Source organism: Electrona antarctica (genome assembly GCF_951216825.1).
Source record: "Electrona antarctica genome assembly, chromosome: 5".
Taxonomy (NCBI): domain Eukaryota; kingdom Metazoa; phylum Chordata; class Actinopteri; order Myctophiformes; family Myctophidae; genus Electrona; species Electrona antarctica.
The window spans coordinates 13,363,675-13,381,134 of NC_136810.1; the positions used below are offsets into that span (position 1 = coordinate 13,363,675).

At 42.7% G+C, this 17,460-nt stretch overlaps 1 protein-coding gene across 1 annotated transcript; it reads left to right on the top strand.

The window, feature by feature from the left end:
• Positions 1–2,306: 2,306 nt before the first annotated feature.
• On the top strand, positions 2,307–15,475 carry slc23a4 (solute carrier family 23 member 4; the record flags this gene model as incomplete). The annotated part of the gene is made up of 12 exons (XM_079502197.1): positions 2,307–2,440; positions 3,511–3,651; positions 6,931–7,088; positions 9,623–9,782; positions 10,369–10,550; positions 10,967–11,087; positions 11,315–11,471; positions 12,439–12,692; positions 13,868–14,032; positions 14,357–14,465; positions 14,796–14,891; positions 15,210–15,475. The coding sequence occupies exons 1-12, from the start codon at positions 2,393–2,395 to the stop codon at positions 15,473–15,475; spliced, it is 1,857 nt and encodes a 618-aa protein (XP_079358323.1). The 5' UTR covers positions 2,307–2,392.
• Positions 15,476–17,460: the final 1,985 nt, after the last annotated feature.

Genomic DNA, 17,460 nt, shown 5'->3' on the forward strand with positions numbered 1-17,460 from the left:
CGGGGATCGAACAAGCATGATGTGGTATGCATGCACCTTAACCACTAGGCCAGGTGTTTTCAACTGATTGTGAACCAGGGACCACCACCCTGACTAAGAATCAACCAGGGGACCACTGTTGTGTTGAAGGGGATCTGGGCTAAGATTCATTGTTTTTGGTAACACTAGCTATATGCATTCCATGTCTATAATGCAGCTTATTGCTCGTTTCTTTTTCTTTTCAGGCCTATGACGGGGTGGGTTGGGAGGGATTATGTTTTATTTATTATTTACAATTTGTTGTTCATTTTTAAAAAGTCAAGCTTTATGTTGTATTTAATTGTTATCTATATTTTTCTCTTTTTTTTGTCAACGGTGGTTGGTGCTGGGGTTTGGGGGTATGATTTTTAAAAATGAGGCAAGGGGCAAGCCACTGATTGTACGTAGTTGGCAAAGAATTTGAATTATGTTTTATGTGCATTTTTTTTGTATGCCTGTACCTGTGCCTTTCATGTAAAATGAAATAAACATGTATTTATAATGCAGCTTATAACACTGCGTTATAATAACACATAACCCTTTATAAGACTGTGTTTTTCATTCTCAATTGCCCATGAACACATGTTCTTGAATAATGACATGACATGACATATAGTGAGCAGAGCGTTTTTTGAGTGATTGAGTGTTTTTGAGAATTTCTCTTACTTTAAATATAGCCTTCTATATATTAAACTCATGTTTACCGATATACTGATTTGTAACATACTCCATTACATGATGAGTGAGCAGACACTCTATTACAGTACATGGGCACATTTCCTAATAATAAGGCAATCCGGTACACTTCCCCTTCTCCTCCCGTTTCCGTGGAAGTGCTTGACCTCCTACTTCCTATGACTGTCAACTACGTGTCATCTTAGGTCACCAGGTCATTGAGTGAAAGGTTTCTCAACTAGCTGGTCCATGATTACAGGTGGGTGGTCCTTGTCTGTCTCTTCTTATAGTGGAGTCTCGTGTCCTATGTCATTTTCTGGCTCGAACCTTGCCCTGTACAGGTATGCCAGCATGAAATTACTATTCTGTCACATAGATAGCTAGGTTACAAAAGATGTACTGTAAGCTGACTAAAGCTCTGGGAATTCTGCCTGACAACTTCACTTCACGTTCCTACATTACTGAATGCATGATCAGGGACCACATGCAATACCTCCACAGTCGGAGTGGACGGACAACCAGTCGAAAACCCCTGCAAGGCAATCGGCGCCATATTGTTTGGATTTTCTGCTTTATTTCTCATAGAAAGTGAGACAGAGACAGTAACAACAAGGGAGAGAGAGAGAGAGAGAGAGAGAGAGAGAGAGAGAGAGAGAGAGAGAGAGAGAGAGTCTTATTTATATGGTACGCACTATTACCAGGTGAGCCAATGGGGTGCCCTGGATTTTATACACTATCGTCTGTGTCGGGTGGAAGCCTCACATCTCCAAAACCGTTACTTTTCAGGATTTAAATACAAAAAATCACACCCGTGTGAACTGAGTGGTGTAAGGTTTTATATAGCATGATCAGCTCTGATCTGACGTAATGAAATCACACCTGGATGTGATTTCACAACTGGCTTTTTTTGTGCAGAGAAAATGACCACGGTTGCTACGGTCATCCAGTTCACCCGGGTGTGATTTAATTACGTCAGAAATTATTTTGAACACAGCAACCATGGTCATTTTTTGATGCACACAAAAGCCAGTTGTAGGAGTGGTTTACACCACTCAAAAATAGCAAAAGCAACTGATCTACAAGCTCAAAACATGCCTCTTCTAACTGTGTTTCAGCTTGTAGATCTGCTGCTTTTGATGCTTTTGTGTGGCGCTGTAGTGTGATCAAGTAGGGCCTTTATTTTACCAAAAACCCCACAAAAAGTTAAAATATGGAGTGAAGAGGTTTCTCCCCGACAACAATTATTCCAGGACCCTTGTCCTCAACTCCTCATGGTATAAAAACATACATAGGAGAGAGAGATATACATAGGCTACAGTAGATGTGTCTTGGGGAGGGGAGGGGGGGGGGGGGGGTGTACTCTCCCTTCTGTAGGTCAGGTCAGCTGTAGCTACTGTTGTAATTGAGCTCACATGAGTTACCGCAGCCAGCGACCCATTCCACCAACAATCAGCAGCAACACTAGTCTCGTGTCTAAACTCTCTCTCTCTCTCTCTCTCTCTCTCTCTCTCTCTCTCGCCCTCCCCTGTGTGTGCTCCTGAGCGTCACTGGGTCATTTCCAGGCATAGCATTCCTTCCTTCCATCCTGTGAATGTTGCTCTGTGGTCGGGCGGGTCTCTCTTCTTCTCCATCATCTCAGAAGACCATAGCGTTCCATCGGGCTTCATCCTGAGCCTGTTGTAGGCTGGCCGACCCTGCTATGGCTCCGGTCAATGAAAGCAATGGACTGGACAACTTCACATTTGCAGTGAGTACACAAAATCTGGGTCGGGCGGTTATGAAAAGCTGCTTAGAGAAGTGTTGACATGTGATTTGTAGCACCTATACTGTGTAGGGCCTACACTGTGAACAAATCATAGGATATGTGAAAAGGTATATTATGGCCTATAGTGTAGGCCATAACAAACAACTTTTTCACATATACAGTATATACTATAGCTAATTATCTGTTTTTCTTAGTCTCACTTACTGTATATATATATATGAAAATGAAGGAAGGATGAATACATTTAAGACTAACCAGTCCACAATATCACAATATCCTAAATGCAACACACACACACACACACACACACACACACACACACACACACTGAATAATCATTGTTTGCTGTGACGTCATGGGAGGTTAATCATTTCTATCGAGCAAGCTGTGATGGATATGAAAGAATGCAGTGTGTTTACATGCCTGATCATCCACGCTTAGGAACATTCCCCTGTTGTGTTTGAGTGACTCACTGAAAACAGAAGGTCCAACCACATCCAACAACACGAAAATAGCCAATCTACAAGCTCACGTACACTCTTGCAAGATCTAGATTTAACCCAGAAAGTGTAAAAATGTATTTATTTATTTTTACACTCAGTTGGTGGTGATGTTAAACCGATCTATCTACGATGTTGACTAAGATAATGGGTTTCAAACTTTTATAGGCTATATGTTAACGTTTTACTGTAGCTTCAATGCATAAACATACTGTACACTGACAGCATATACATTCGCTTTAAAGTCTTATCTCAGCCACAACCTCTTTGCTCGTCCAGATGCGATAAGGGATTATTCACACGTTATGGTGTCTGCTGGAAGGTCAAGGCTGCATTGTAATACGTGATAGTTTAGAGATTATCTGGTTAACATTTTGTCAAAGATTTGTTTTGGTGGTAACTTGTATCATGTGTTTTTCCTTTTGATGTGTGCAGCTGTACTACTGTAAATCCTGGTTATAACACACACAAGCACCCTGAATCTTCACAGCAAATCCAATGTTGTGCTTGACAATAAGTGACATTTTTGCCTTGACTCTTTCCACATTGCAGCTTGATGGACATTTTTGTGATCTACCAGAGAAGAAAGATGGACAGGAGTCTGACACTTCTGCCGAGGAACACAGAGACAAACTGGTTTATTGTGTGACAGACGTGCCCCCTTGGTACCTGTGCATCATCCTGGGCATTCAGGTAGACCCTTTTAACTGTGCAGTCCACCCCCTCGGGGGGGTCGCCAAATTATTTTGGGGGGTCCCCAAATTATTTTCATTTTTTCCCCCCAACTGAATGGCTGGAAAATAGAAATGAAGAGTTTACATATAGTACACATAGTACATGCATACACCTTCCCTAATGATTATATCTGGTTATTTATGGTGTACTGTCTCTATTATTAAGGTTATTGTAGCAGTCAATTTGGGGGTCCCAGGCCAAAAACGTTGAGAACCCCTGTCTTAGGGCATACATGGGCAACTGGCGGCCCGGGGGCCACATGCGATAATATCAGAATACTGATATAGTATTGATTTGCAGACATGACCCGCTTTATTACTTCAGTCTAAATTAGAAGCTTAATGAGTAGTATTAAAATGTTATTGTCTTTTTGATGTCCAATGTATTTGTATTTAGTTTATAAAGTTAGCATATGAAATTAAATAAAACATTTACTTTTCAGGATTCAAATAGATTTTTTTTGCTATGACAGTAATATGCAATGTGGTCCTCTGGAGTGAGTGTGGAAATATAGTGGCCCTCTCCATCGTCAAAGTTGCCCATCCCTGTCTTAGGGCATTCAGGTACATCGGCAACAGTGACGAGTCCTTAGGTTGATACTGAGCCGTGGGTTTCCATCCATGATTAGATTAACCAGGTAATAAATTGGATAACCACTACCCTGACTAATCAGGTTGCTGAGGGAGGATGTAAGGATGCAAATTGACTGGAAATGACCACAGCGTCACATGGGCACCTCAATTCACCCTTTCATTTACATTTGGTTTAAACAAAAAAGAAATGGAGAAAAAAAACAGTGAAATAGAGTCAGCTGAGATGGAGTAATTTCGTACTCATGACAGATCCCTTGTCATGTTATTTTTTAGAAGTTATGATAATTGACCATTTACACGATAGACACGGATGTGAGATTAGCTCCAATTAGCCAGCTGCAAATAGGTGGTGAGAGACTATTGACATACAGTATAGTAGTGCTTTTGATACAGTCTGCAACACAATCTACCAATAATGTCTGTAATCCCACTTTAATTTTGTGCCGACGATAGCATCAAGGATTTAAGGGTGACGCTGGAAATTGATTGGTCGGTTGGTTTGGTTCCATTTAAAATGTCTTCATTGTCTTGAAAACTATTGGCTGGATTGGAAGTGGCAGCGGTGGCCGAACGGATTGCAGAGCGGTCTTGATACCGGAAGGTCGCCAGTTCGAATCAGCGGTCCGACACGTTAAAATTACCACCGCTGAAGTGCCCTTGAACAAGGCATTGAACCACTACGATGAAATGTTCTATGAGCAGGGCCTGGCTGGAAACAAGTTCTTGAGCTTAGCCCAGATACCCTGGGTAAATATAGTAATCATTTCATTTCATTTCATTTCATTGCCATGGAATGTGTATGTGTAATTTCTCCCTGGAAATAAAAACTTCTGGGTTTCCGAGGCTATGGAATGTGCAACGACCTCATGACCTTTCCCCGAGCACAGGGGTTTTAAACTGATTGTTAACCATGGGGACCACCACCCTGACTAAGAATCAACCTGCAGACCTACAGTATATGCGTCCCACTGTTTCTCAAACAATGTTCCATGGTGCTACTAATGCAGGGTTTCTCAAAGTGGGTGCCTCAGAATACTTTGTTTTCCTCATGACATATTGTATCTCAGGGGGAAAGATTTACATATTTACGTAGCGTAATATGACATAAACAATAAATATAAGGTGCTAGTATCAATGTAATTCAGGGGTGCCAAATGGATGAAAAAGGTTATTTACAGGGGTGACCCGAGTCAAAAACGTTTGAGAATGTCACGGTGCGACTCAAGAGATGTAGGACCCAATTGCAGAAACAGACAGTCAGGAGACAGAGCAGGTCAAATGTAGGTGATTTATTCTCCAAAACACAAGAGAACGCAGGAGAATACAAAGAACACTACGAGAACATAACTAGGACTGAACACTGCAACAACATCTAAGATCTGGCAGGGAACACAAGGAACTGAGGGCTTAAGACTAAGTAGACGCAGGATAACAATACACAGGTGAACAGACATAACAATCAACACAGGGATTGGCTGGGAGACTAACAGGACACAGGTGGAGAAAACTAGTAATCGCAGGGAGGTGAGACAAGACAGGAAACAGTAACAAGAGAAAACAGGAAACACTAGGACGTCACTACATAATAACAGTGTGCAACCGTGACAGAGTGATTTGAGTCTGTAGTGTAGTGTAGTGTAATTAGGTCTGCAGACTGCAGATGGTCTATCTATTGGGAAAATGTTTTAAAAAGGAATTAAATAAAATACCTGTATACGACGCACAACCAATTATCACGTCCTTAGCGGTCATTATTCATCTGAAATATGCTAGTGGTCCAGAGCTTTAAAAGGTTGAGAACCACTGATCTAATTCCTATCTCACAGTTACCTTTATTCTGTTCTCTTACTTTATCCAACCTTAAACTCGACTGATTATAGACCTGGTACGCTTCCCCTTCTTTCACTACCTTTTTCTGAGGAATTTCTTCACCTCCAACTTCCCAGTAAAACAGTGACGTGTCATCATAGGTCACCAGGTGATTTAGTGCAGAAGAAGAAGAAAAAGAATGTGAATCGCGATGCGACACATTCAGCCTGTAGATCGGCTATTTTTGCTACTTTTGTGTGACACTGTAGTATGAGAGCATTAACCAGTAAGACGCCCTGAGGGCGAGAAGCCCTAAAGGGCGAGGTCGTGCTGAAACAACAGAGCTTCTTAATATGGCACAGTTAAGAAGCAGGGGTTAAACTATTAATCTGGGGTCAGTGAGGTCAGATATAGATTTGCTGGCCGGCTCCATATATACAGATCTAGGTGATGATCCAGTCTTCTCCATGTATGGCTATCCAGGGTTTGATGAGGTCAGTGTCGTGATCTTCATATATGGAGATCCAGGTGATGATAGTCGAGCTCCACATATGGAGATCCATGTGTTGTATCAACTGGTCAGATCAATATATGGAATGAATTCTGTACTGGCCAAAGTGGCCATACATTGAGTGTCTTGAGTGTACAGGGTTTGATGAGGTCAGATCAACATATGGAATTAATTCTGTATTGGCCATATATGAATATGGAGTGTGTCACAAGGCATGACCGACGGACTGACTGGCGGGAGATGCAGGTTTTCATAGTAAACTGCGACCTATGGTCACCATAAAATAAAAAGGTTCTAAAGCATGTGTGTCCTCTCTCTCTGCAGCATTGCTTCACAGCATTCGGGGGGCTTATCGCCATCCCTCTCATCCTGTCCCAGGGACTGTGTCTGCAGCACGATGGACTGACACAGAGCCAACTCCTCAGCACTATCTTCTTCGTGTCTGGCATCTGCACACTACTGCAGGTCACCTTTGGTATAAGGTGAGTTCGCACGTGTGTGTGTATGTCTGTCTGTGTGTGCACGTGCGTGCGTGCATGCATGCATGCGTGCGTTGTTGCGTGTATGTGTGTGTGTGTGTGTGTGTTTGTGTGGTGGGGCTTGCCGAACATTCCAAATACATCTAAATCGATTTTGGGACAATAATATAATTTCCATTTTAACTTTTAAAAATCTTTCAAAAATAGCAAAAACAGCAGATTTGCAAGCTCACGTCACCTTGTGTAGAATTGTCATCTTGTAGAGAGAGGATCTTTGGAAGTATAAATCGGGGCTTGATTAAAACCAGGACGACAACACTTCAATACCATATCATAATATCATCATATCCAAAATGCCAGATGATATCCAGTCTGTGTACATTGCATTAGGGGTGTTTGGATGATGAATATTTGGGTTTGTGTCGTCGTTTATGATCATGTACATTGTGGAATGTCCTGGTATCATATTGATTCTGCAGCCTTGTGTTGTGTGGCGAATAAACACGCCATTCATTTAACAACTGTACTTTATGATTAATGAAGCTGAACAGTTCAATACAACGTGTAGTGTTCCTTCCTAACCTCTGTGACACATTCCAGTTGCTATGTTATAAGAGGATACGTCAGTGTGGCAGCATGCACAGGATGCATTTTAAGAGCTTAAGGAGAAAAAAAGCATGAAATTAATGAACCGTGCCGAGCACATATTTTGGTATTTAAACCATCAATGGAAACACTTTTGACACACTAGTCTCAGACGACATATTCTGTATACCATTCCCAGATATGATACCCCAAACTAAATATTAGTATTTTGGATCAATTAAAAATCATACAGTAATATTAATGCATTATTAATGCTACATATAGAGGCCTCTATGCTGTTTTTGTATTGCTTTAAAAATGTGTGCTAAATAAATAAAATACAATTAATTTACATAAAATATAGTAGAGGGAATGGAACCATGCAGTGCGGTGCCCCTAAAACGGAACCTACACACAAACACAACAAGTTACATCAGTTATAGAAAAAAGCGGAGATCCGGGCACACTTAATAGTTAAAAAGGAGGAAAACGTTATTCAACCGACATGTTTCGACCTATACAGTCTTCAAGTTGCATCAGTTGTTTACAGCGACATCCAGACAACAGGCACAAAAAGTATGTAAATTGTTTCCCGCCGATTGTGTTTTGTATAGCCTTGATGAACCTACACAGTTCTTCACAGCACTAAACAAACCATACATACTGCCTGCACACACACGGCCACCTGGCTCAATATTTGTGTCACATTAGGATTAGGGAAGGAATTTCCATCTTATTAAGGTTGGAATCTTAGCTCTTGCTTAATCCACATTCCCCTGCTTCAGCGCCTCTCGTCTCTCTCCAAAAAAGCTGGCGGTCGACTGTGAGGAACAGCAATGCATCGTTTTAGAGACCATGCACAGACACCACGTTTGCCTCAGGACAAACACACCCTCTGAAAGGTTTTTACTTTAATTCCAACCTAATTCACTTTGACGGGTAATTAACTTTACAATACAAAGGCCCATTTACCCGCTAGCCTGTGGCACAGCATACAGTACGCTGCCAACCTTTCTGTTTCGTTCCTGTCCAAGTCTCCAGTACTAGTTGTTTCGCTGTTAAATTTAGGTTCGATCGGGTCACCGAAGGCCATGTTTTCTTTTCTTTCTTTCTTTTTTTCCCTTTTTTTATTACAGTCTGCTGTAGATGGTAGAGTGGGCAGAACCGTGCGGTCAGACACAGAGCACACCATTTACACTCCACTTATCCTACAGCAGTTGATTAGAGAGTCATGATCTCGCTGGTTTCCTCACAAGACTCAAATCAACCCCTTTATCAATCATTAGGAGAGAGGGGAAGAGAGAGAGGGAGAGAGAGAGAGAGGGGGGAGGCATGCACGAGACTTAGAAAATAAAGTACAGGAGTGACGGTTGCTTGCTTTACTGGGTGGAGTTGCACTTTGACTCTGACCAACAGTGATCCTCTGTTTTGATAAGTGAGGTGACAGGTTCCTTGAAGGCCTCTGCTGCCCATAAGCATGAACTATCCAAAGTGCAGGATCAGAGAAAATGGCATGAATGAACCCTAGTCAACAAACGTGTAAATGGTCATGTGTTTGTGGTCAAGCAAACAGTATTATTCTATCTAAATAACATAAACAAATTGTAAACAAGTAGCATACACAGCAACATAATGGCATAATGAAAACCTCATGAGTTTGCGTGAACTAGTCTAGATGGCAAGGCTACATATCATTCATATTGGTCAGGATTCTTAATTAGATAACACTTTTCTCCTTGTCTCTAAATGGACTCACATCCATAAGGCCCTACAGAGGGTGATGAAAACAGCGTAGCACATTCAGCAGGACTGAACTATACCAGCCATGGAGACCCATCATTAGAGACTCCAGTCCTAACCCCATTAATATACCGTTAACTCTACTACATGTATCTGAACTACTCCCTCTGTCCACCTGTAACTTAATCCTCATATCTCCTTTATGTCCGCAGACTGCCCATTCTTCAAGGAGGTACGTTCACGTTGCTGGCTCCCTCCATGGCAATGCTGTCCATGCCAGAGTGGACGTGTCCCGCCTGGACCCAGAATGCCAGTCTGGTCAACACCTCCTCCACAGAGTTCATCGAGGTGTGGCAGAGTCGAATGAGAGCGGTGAGTAAGCCGGGACTCAGAGTGCTCACTTTCAGCCACATACAGTAGCCGATCTACAAGCTCATAATATGTCTTGCGATGTGACGTGTTGTGTGAGCTTGTAGATCGGCTATTTTTGGCGAAGCGATTTCGTGTAGGCCTACAAAATGTACAGTATATATTAGACAAGGCTATACTAAAACCTGGGAGCTGACAAGTACAACTAGTCTTATACTGGCCACTGAGCAGCTCCACTGAAGCAGTTGGGGGTTCAGTGCTTTGCGCAAGGGCACTTCAGTGTTGTTGGAGGAGGGGTGAGTGTACAGAAAATCAAACTGGGAACCTTCCATAAAAAAGCGCGCTCCTCTAACCTTTAGGCTATACCGCTGCCCGTAACGCTGCATCATCACACCATACGCTGACTCAAATAAAAATGTTGATATTTTTTACCGATTTATCCATCGCTTAAAAGAAAGACTTAACACTTTCTCCGTTCCGCATAATAAAATAATTATTACAGTGATGCAGATCTCTTTTAGCACAGAAACAACTTTGATTACAAAGGATTGAATTAATTATCATGCAATAATGTCGTCTCTGATTACAGGTGCAGGGTTCCATCATGGTAGGTTCCATCTTCCAAGTTGTGGTGGGTTTCTCGGGTCTCATTGGTGTCTTCATGCGCTTCATCGGGCCTCTCACCATCGCGCCCACCATCTCGCTCATTGGACTGTCTCTGTTTGACTCTGCTGGCATCAAAGCTGGCAATCACTGGGGCATCTCTGCCATGTGAGTATTTATTTATACCCTATTACCATGCCTGCAGTTTCATCAATATCTTTAGAACTTTACAAGTAGATACTAAACTAATTTAAGACATCAAAAGGATGGTGAAGTATTAGGGTTGTAAAGCCAATAAAAAACATTTCTCTCTCTGCCCACTTGGCTTTGGGTAGAATAATCCTGTACTATATAGAAATTGATCATGTAAAACAGTGGTTCTCAAAGTGGGGCCCAGGATCCCCCGGGTCCTTGGAGGTGTTCCAGCTGGGGGGTCCCCAGGAAAATCATTTAACTTTTTTTCAATTTGGGATCCTTGACATGAAAACGTTTGCGAACTACTGATGTAAAATATTATTTTTGTATGTTGCAATCTTGCCAATCTATCATCTAATGTCAATCTTCTCTCCGGCCCACACATGCAGGACCACATCACTGATCATCCTGTTCTCCCAGTACCTCCGTCACATAGCTCTGCCTTTCCCCACATACAGCAAGGACAAGAAGCTGCACATGTCTCGCCTCTACGTCTTTCAGATTCTCCCAGTGAGTATAGGAAATCCATTCCTGAGGTCGATACAGTCTTACAGATGAACTTGGATAGCATCTGGGGTTTAATTATAGAAGTATGTGGACACCAAGGTTCCAAAACAGAGAAATATATAATTATTATTATTTATTTTTTACTTTCACCTCTAATGACACAGCAATGCCAGGGGGAAAGTAGTTAAGACTTCACCTCTCACACGGTAGTGCTCTGGCTCCTCCTGCAGGTGCTGCTGGGTATCACAGTGTCATGGCTCGTTTGCTACATCCTAACAGTCTATGATGCGCTGCCCTCCAACCCTGAGCAGTATGGCTTCCTGGCCCGCACTGATCTGCAGGGAGACATCCTGGAACGCGCCCCCTGGTTCAGGTTCCCTTATCCAGGTAAGAGGATGCTGCCCAGTCATGGCCCAGTCAGGGGTCACCAATATGTCCGTACACGGACACATGTGTCAGTGGCAAAGACTTGACCTTTTTTGGACACCATTATAATGTTTGTATTTTGATCATAAGACCCAATTACTGAATGTCAGTCTCCAGGTTTTCTTCAGAATATGTATGACAGTTATTTATGACGACACTATGGCATAGTGGAGTCCAACTAGTACTATAGTGGCTATCAAACGTTTTATTTGCAAGGACTCTGAGAGTTTAGAAAAATAGAACCAAATGGACCCGTAAGTGTCAATTTGGTTCCATTTGAACACTCTCAGAGTTATAGACCTGCTATATGGTCATTATTATTGTCTGGTCATTTTGTAGGCTATATGTCTGTGACAAAAAAAATTAACAAAAATGTCAACCACAAGCCAACATGCCGATGACCCCATGTGCTTGAGTACTTGAGTCACAAAGTATATCCTACTCCTAATCAACTATTACTCAACTACAAGTCAAAGTCGCCTAGTCACATTTTTACTTGAGTACAGTAATGGAGTAAAGTATTCAAAAGCACATGCTTTTAAAAATACTATGTACTTATTACAAAGTACATTTTCTTCTTCATATCAACGCATTGCTGTATTGAAATTGAAAGACTTTCCTGTCATTTATTGATGCAGCAACAGTGGCCTCTGTTTCAGTGTACTAATTAAACATTCCAGGAAGAGAAAGGCTGTACATACGGTACAGTAGTTCCTATGAGCTTGGAATCCTATTCGATAATGTCATTGATGGGTTTATGAACTGTCCACATCCCACCTCCGAGACAAAGCGTTTGTTGACAAGCAATATTGTGCCATCTTAAAATGAGCACTGCACTAATAAGGAGAGGACCAATTGTATGAAGATAAGGTGGATGTAATGTTCCTGTGCATGCAGTGACACTTGTATGTTTGAAATCCAACCTCAGGTCAGTGGGGCGTTCCAACTGTGAGCTTGGCGGGGGTGGTGGGCATCCTGGCCGGCGTGATTTCCTCCATGATAGAGTCCGTGGGTGACTACCACGCCTGTGCTAGGCTGTCCGGCGCGCCACCTCCCCCTAAACATGCCATCAACAGGGGGATCGGCATCGAGGGACTGGGCTGCCTGCTGGCTGGGGCCTGGGGCACAGGAAACGGAACAACCTCATACAGCGAGAATGTTGGAGCGCTGGGGGTCACTAAGGTGAGCACACTGTAATATCTATCCTTCCATCCATGGGGTTGCAGAGGCAACAATAGACTAGTAGCCATTGCAAGATATGTGTAATACCAATTATAAAGCTCTCTTCCATTTCCTGTGTAGCACAGTACCGTTTAATTTCAAGGACCTCCATAACTCTGAGAGTGCATGTGCAAATGGAACCAAATGCAGGTGCATTTCTCAGAGTCTCTCTCAGAGTTACACACCTGTAGGCGTAAAATCACCCTTACAGTATCTCTCCCTAACTCCTCCGCTACTAGAAGCATACCTATTGCATAGATAATTCAGAGGAAGTGTGCGAGTCATTAAAACGTTTAATGTCACAGACCTGCAAATTGACCGTCATTAGGGCCTGCCCCCTACTTCAAACCGGGTGTGAAAATATGTTTTGGCTCAAATTAAATTAAATTAATTGTCTGTATGTCAGAATTGAGAATTACATTCTTAAGGTCATGATATTGTAAATGTTTTTGTACTGTAATAATTTCAAGTGAACTGAATTACTGTGAAATAGCATTTTGGCGGGGGACGCCCACCAAAATCCCCAGCCAGAATCCCCTCTTTATTCCAAAGACCCCACTTTGAGGACCACTTTTGTTAAATTGCCACCACATGCACACTCCACAAAAATCCACAGTATAACTAACTTTTTTATGTGATCGGATCGGGACATATCCAGTCTAATATCATATGGATATAAAATTGATACTAGGGTTGTCCCGATCGAGTTTCTTTGCTACCGATCCGATTCCGATCATTTGAAAATGACGTGATCGCCCCCGATTTTCCGATCGGATCGGGACAACCCTAACACATACACCCATACACCCATTTACACCCATATGTTGGGTGTAAATGAAATTTCCAGACTTCCGACATTAGTAGTCTGATTCAGTAATCATTTTTTTGTCTGTGAATTTTGCAGAGGGCCGCTCTTTCTCAAGTTTGCTCAGATGCAGACTTAAGGGCCTTGCAAACTGCGAGGAACGCACATGTTGTTGCCTGGATCAACAATGCCCTTTATGGGATCAAAGCTTGCTGTATGTCATTAGAATGCCTTGTTCTAGACTGCTAACGTGGGAAGTTTGGAAAATTACTTCACACCCATGGGTGTAAACAGCTTAGTGAATTGGCCCATTGTGATTGTCTGCCTGCAGGTTGGCAGTCGCATGGTGATAGTAGCCAGTGGAGTGTTGATGGTTCTCATGGGTGTGTTTGGTAAGGCCGGGGCCTTCTTCACCACCATCCCTTCACCCGTCATAGGAGGCATGTTCATGGTCATGTTTGGGGTCATTTCTGCTGCTGGAGTTGCAAATCTGCAGGTGAATAATGCAACTTCTGAAATTAATTTATCACATAAAACAACAATGCTCCAAATGTTTAAACTAAGATTTGATGCTGTCGGGTAGAAACCTCACAAAAAATGTGAAAATAGCAGATCTACAAGTTCACAACATGTAGATCGGCTATCCTTTCATGTGACACTCTTGTACAACGAAGTAGGGCTTTAATCTTTTTCAAAAAAATAAAAAACGGAAAAGTCCAAATAAGGAAATAAGAGGTTTTTGAGGTTTTTGCACAACAGCAATGATATCATTGTGTTGACATGATTGACAAGCCTCCTTTGTTTTCATGTAATTGTTCAGTATGCAGACATGAACTCTTCTAGAAACATATTCATCTTTGGATTCGCCATGTTCTCTGGCCTGGTCATCCCAAACTGGATAATAAAGAACCCCAACGCCATTGCTACAGGTACCTGAGTCTAATGGTTCTATAAGCAGATTACTATAGCCACGATTCATGATGGACATTACACCTTGTTTTCATAAACTACACACAAAATCCATCTCAAGCTAGTTTTCAAGCCTGATGAAATAATTGGAATCCAATCACTCTATCACAAGTTAACGCTCCATATTTTACTGAGTGCAGTTTTTGGTCCCTGTAAATTATGCTTGATAATAGACAAAAATTAGGTGTGGTAGAACTGGACCAGGTGTAAATGTTGGTATTGTTCTATACAATGGGTATGGTAGAACTGGACCAGATATAAATATTGGTATTGTTCTATACAATGTGTAGGTGTGGTAGAACTGGACCAGATGCTGCAGGTCCTTCTGACCACCAGTATGTTTGTAGGAGGTATATTTGGCTTCATACTGGACAACACCATACCAGGTATTCAAACACACACACGCACGCACGCACGCACGCACGCGCTGCCAAATTACAAAAGGATTCCTCAGTCCAAGAACTGAATGCATGTCTGTGCGTTGTAAACAAGTCTATGTTTCTGGTGACAAGTAAACTCTAACCACAAGGCCAGGCCACTGAGCAATATGTTCACATACCGTACTGAAATGAAGGGAATCCATCGTAAATATATGAAGCTATAATGAAACGCAATCTTCCATTCCATAACACATCAATTATATGATTATTAACACAGGAGAAAATCTGACGTGTTTTTACAGCAACGTTCTGTGCCCCCAACAGGAACAAAGCGCGAGCGAGGCATCGTGGCCTGGAACAAGGCTCACGAGGAAGACTCCAGCAACACTCTGGAGAGCGGAGAGGTGTACGGCCTTCCCTGGGGCCTCGGCTCTCTGATGGCCTCGTCTCCCTGGCTCCGCTACGTACCTTTCTGTCCTCCTTTCGTCCCCAGCTCCTCGGACGGATCGGACACTGCTGCTCTGGAGCCCCGGGGGCAGCCGCCCGGGAGCTCAGAGCAACCACAGACCGTCAGCACGGTGGCTCTGTGAGCTCAGTTTGCTGACAGATGGATCCATATTGAATCACACCCACCACAGGCAGCTCATATACAGTATATACCTTAGCTGAATTATGTAACTTTTTTTTAATGAATAAAATAATATTTTTGTCCAATCTGTATGGTAAGAGTATGTTCTGGCGGCGGTGGCTCAGGGGTAGAGTGGCTGGATGGGAACCGCAAGGTTGCCAGTTCGAACCCAGGCTCCCCCAGAGTTATTGTCGAAGTGTCTTTGAGCAAGACACTGAACCCCTAATTGCTCCCGATGTGCAGGTTGGTACGGTGCATGGTTTCCTCCGGCATCGGTGTATGAATGTGTGTGTGTGTGTGTGTGTGTGTGTGTGTGTGTGTGTGTGTGTGTGTGTGTGTGTGTGTGTGTGTGTGAATGTAATGCACAATCTATGTAAAGCGCCTTGGATAAAGGCGCTATATAAATGAACCATTTACCATATGTTAATACAATATTATACAATTGGGGTGGTTGTATTTGGTCTCCCTGCTCTCCTATTGAGACATTATATCCTAGATTGGACACAACATTTGAGAGCGTGTTCATGGCTGAGGGAAGTAGGGGTGCTGGGGGGGGCTGGAGCACCCCTCCCCCCAGGCACAGCCCCCCCTCGGACAGGAGGGGAAAAATAATAATAGTTTTAATCAGAACAGATTTCTGTTACTAGGCCTATCACAGTATCGGCGCCTTATTCTGGTTAATTGCCTGTGTTATTTTGCTCATGCATGTGGAGAGGGAAAGTTTAAGCCACTTTTCCGCGTGAAAATGCGCGAAAATGTGTGTGCACGAGGCACATGCGCGCGCATTTCGCGGCGTGCGCTAACCTCGCGCACTCCCTGCTGAACATTCAACACCTACTGTAAATATCTTCCCACGGCCATGAGCGTGTTTCTGGTTTGACACAAAGGTAAAACCAGGTCAATTTAAATGTCTCCCTTGAGCAAGCAGGCCGGCTCTAATTAGCTCAGTGGTAAAAATGTGTGCAGGTGACCTTGGTACAGACCCTGGTAACAGGAAAGTTAGGGTACATATGCTGTTTTTAATGCATTGGTTCTCAAACATTTTAATTTTAAGGACCTCCATAACTAAGTGTACAAATTGAACTGTAAGGGTCCATTTGGTTTGGAGTTACTTAAGTATAACTCATTCTTTTAAAACAGCCTATATCGTTGTTAACTTGATGTTGTTTTTGTAAATGAATGCCCTACTTGATCACACTATAGCGTCACACAAAAGCATCAAAAGTAGAAGATCCACAAGCTCGGAGCGTGGTGCGAATCGACACATTTTGAGCTTGTAGATCTACTTCTTTTGATACTTTTGAATATGAATCCTGTAAAGTATGTCATTTTTAACAGAACACTGGAGCCCACAGCAGGCCTAGTATAGTTTAGCCCACCCTGCACATATGGGTCCTCATTCACAACGGCGTTTACGCTCATACCGTTACGTAACGTGAGCGGAGCGTGAGCGGACAGGCATTTACGTGGATTCCCACATTACGTGGGAATTCATGAACTTCAACGTGAACTTGACGGTGACGTCGGATGGTCGGAATCTCCGCTAAAAGCTGCGCCAGCTCAGAGGGTCGTGTACTGCTTGCGTAGATTTATTCAGAAGGCTTTAGTCTTCATTCTGAATCAATTAAAAGTCCCCAAATCTCAGATAAAATATGTAGGAATGTGTCCAAAACATTGGTCAGCACATAAAAAAATGATAGCTTATATAAAAGCCAAGTATCACTTGGATGCCTAAATGCATGCATTCTAGAGGCAGGTTAGCCTAGAGTCCCATACAGAAACTGCCCCTGCAAACCCGACACCTTTTTATTTATTTATTAGGATATTTCTAGCATGCGCGATTGCGCTGCACTTGACAGCTTTCTACTCGCAGTGCAACGCGTTGTGAGCTTGTAGATCGGCTCTCGCGGACTCGCGCTGCATGTTAAAAAAGAACATACACTTATC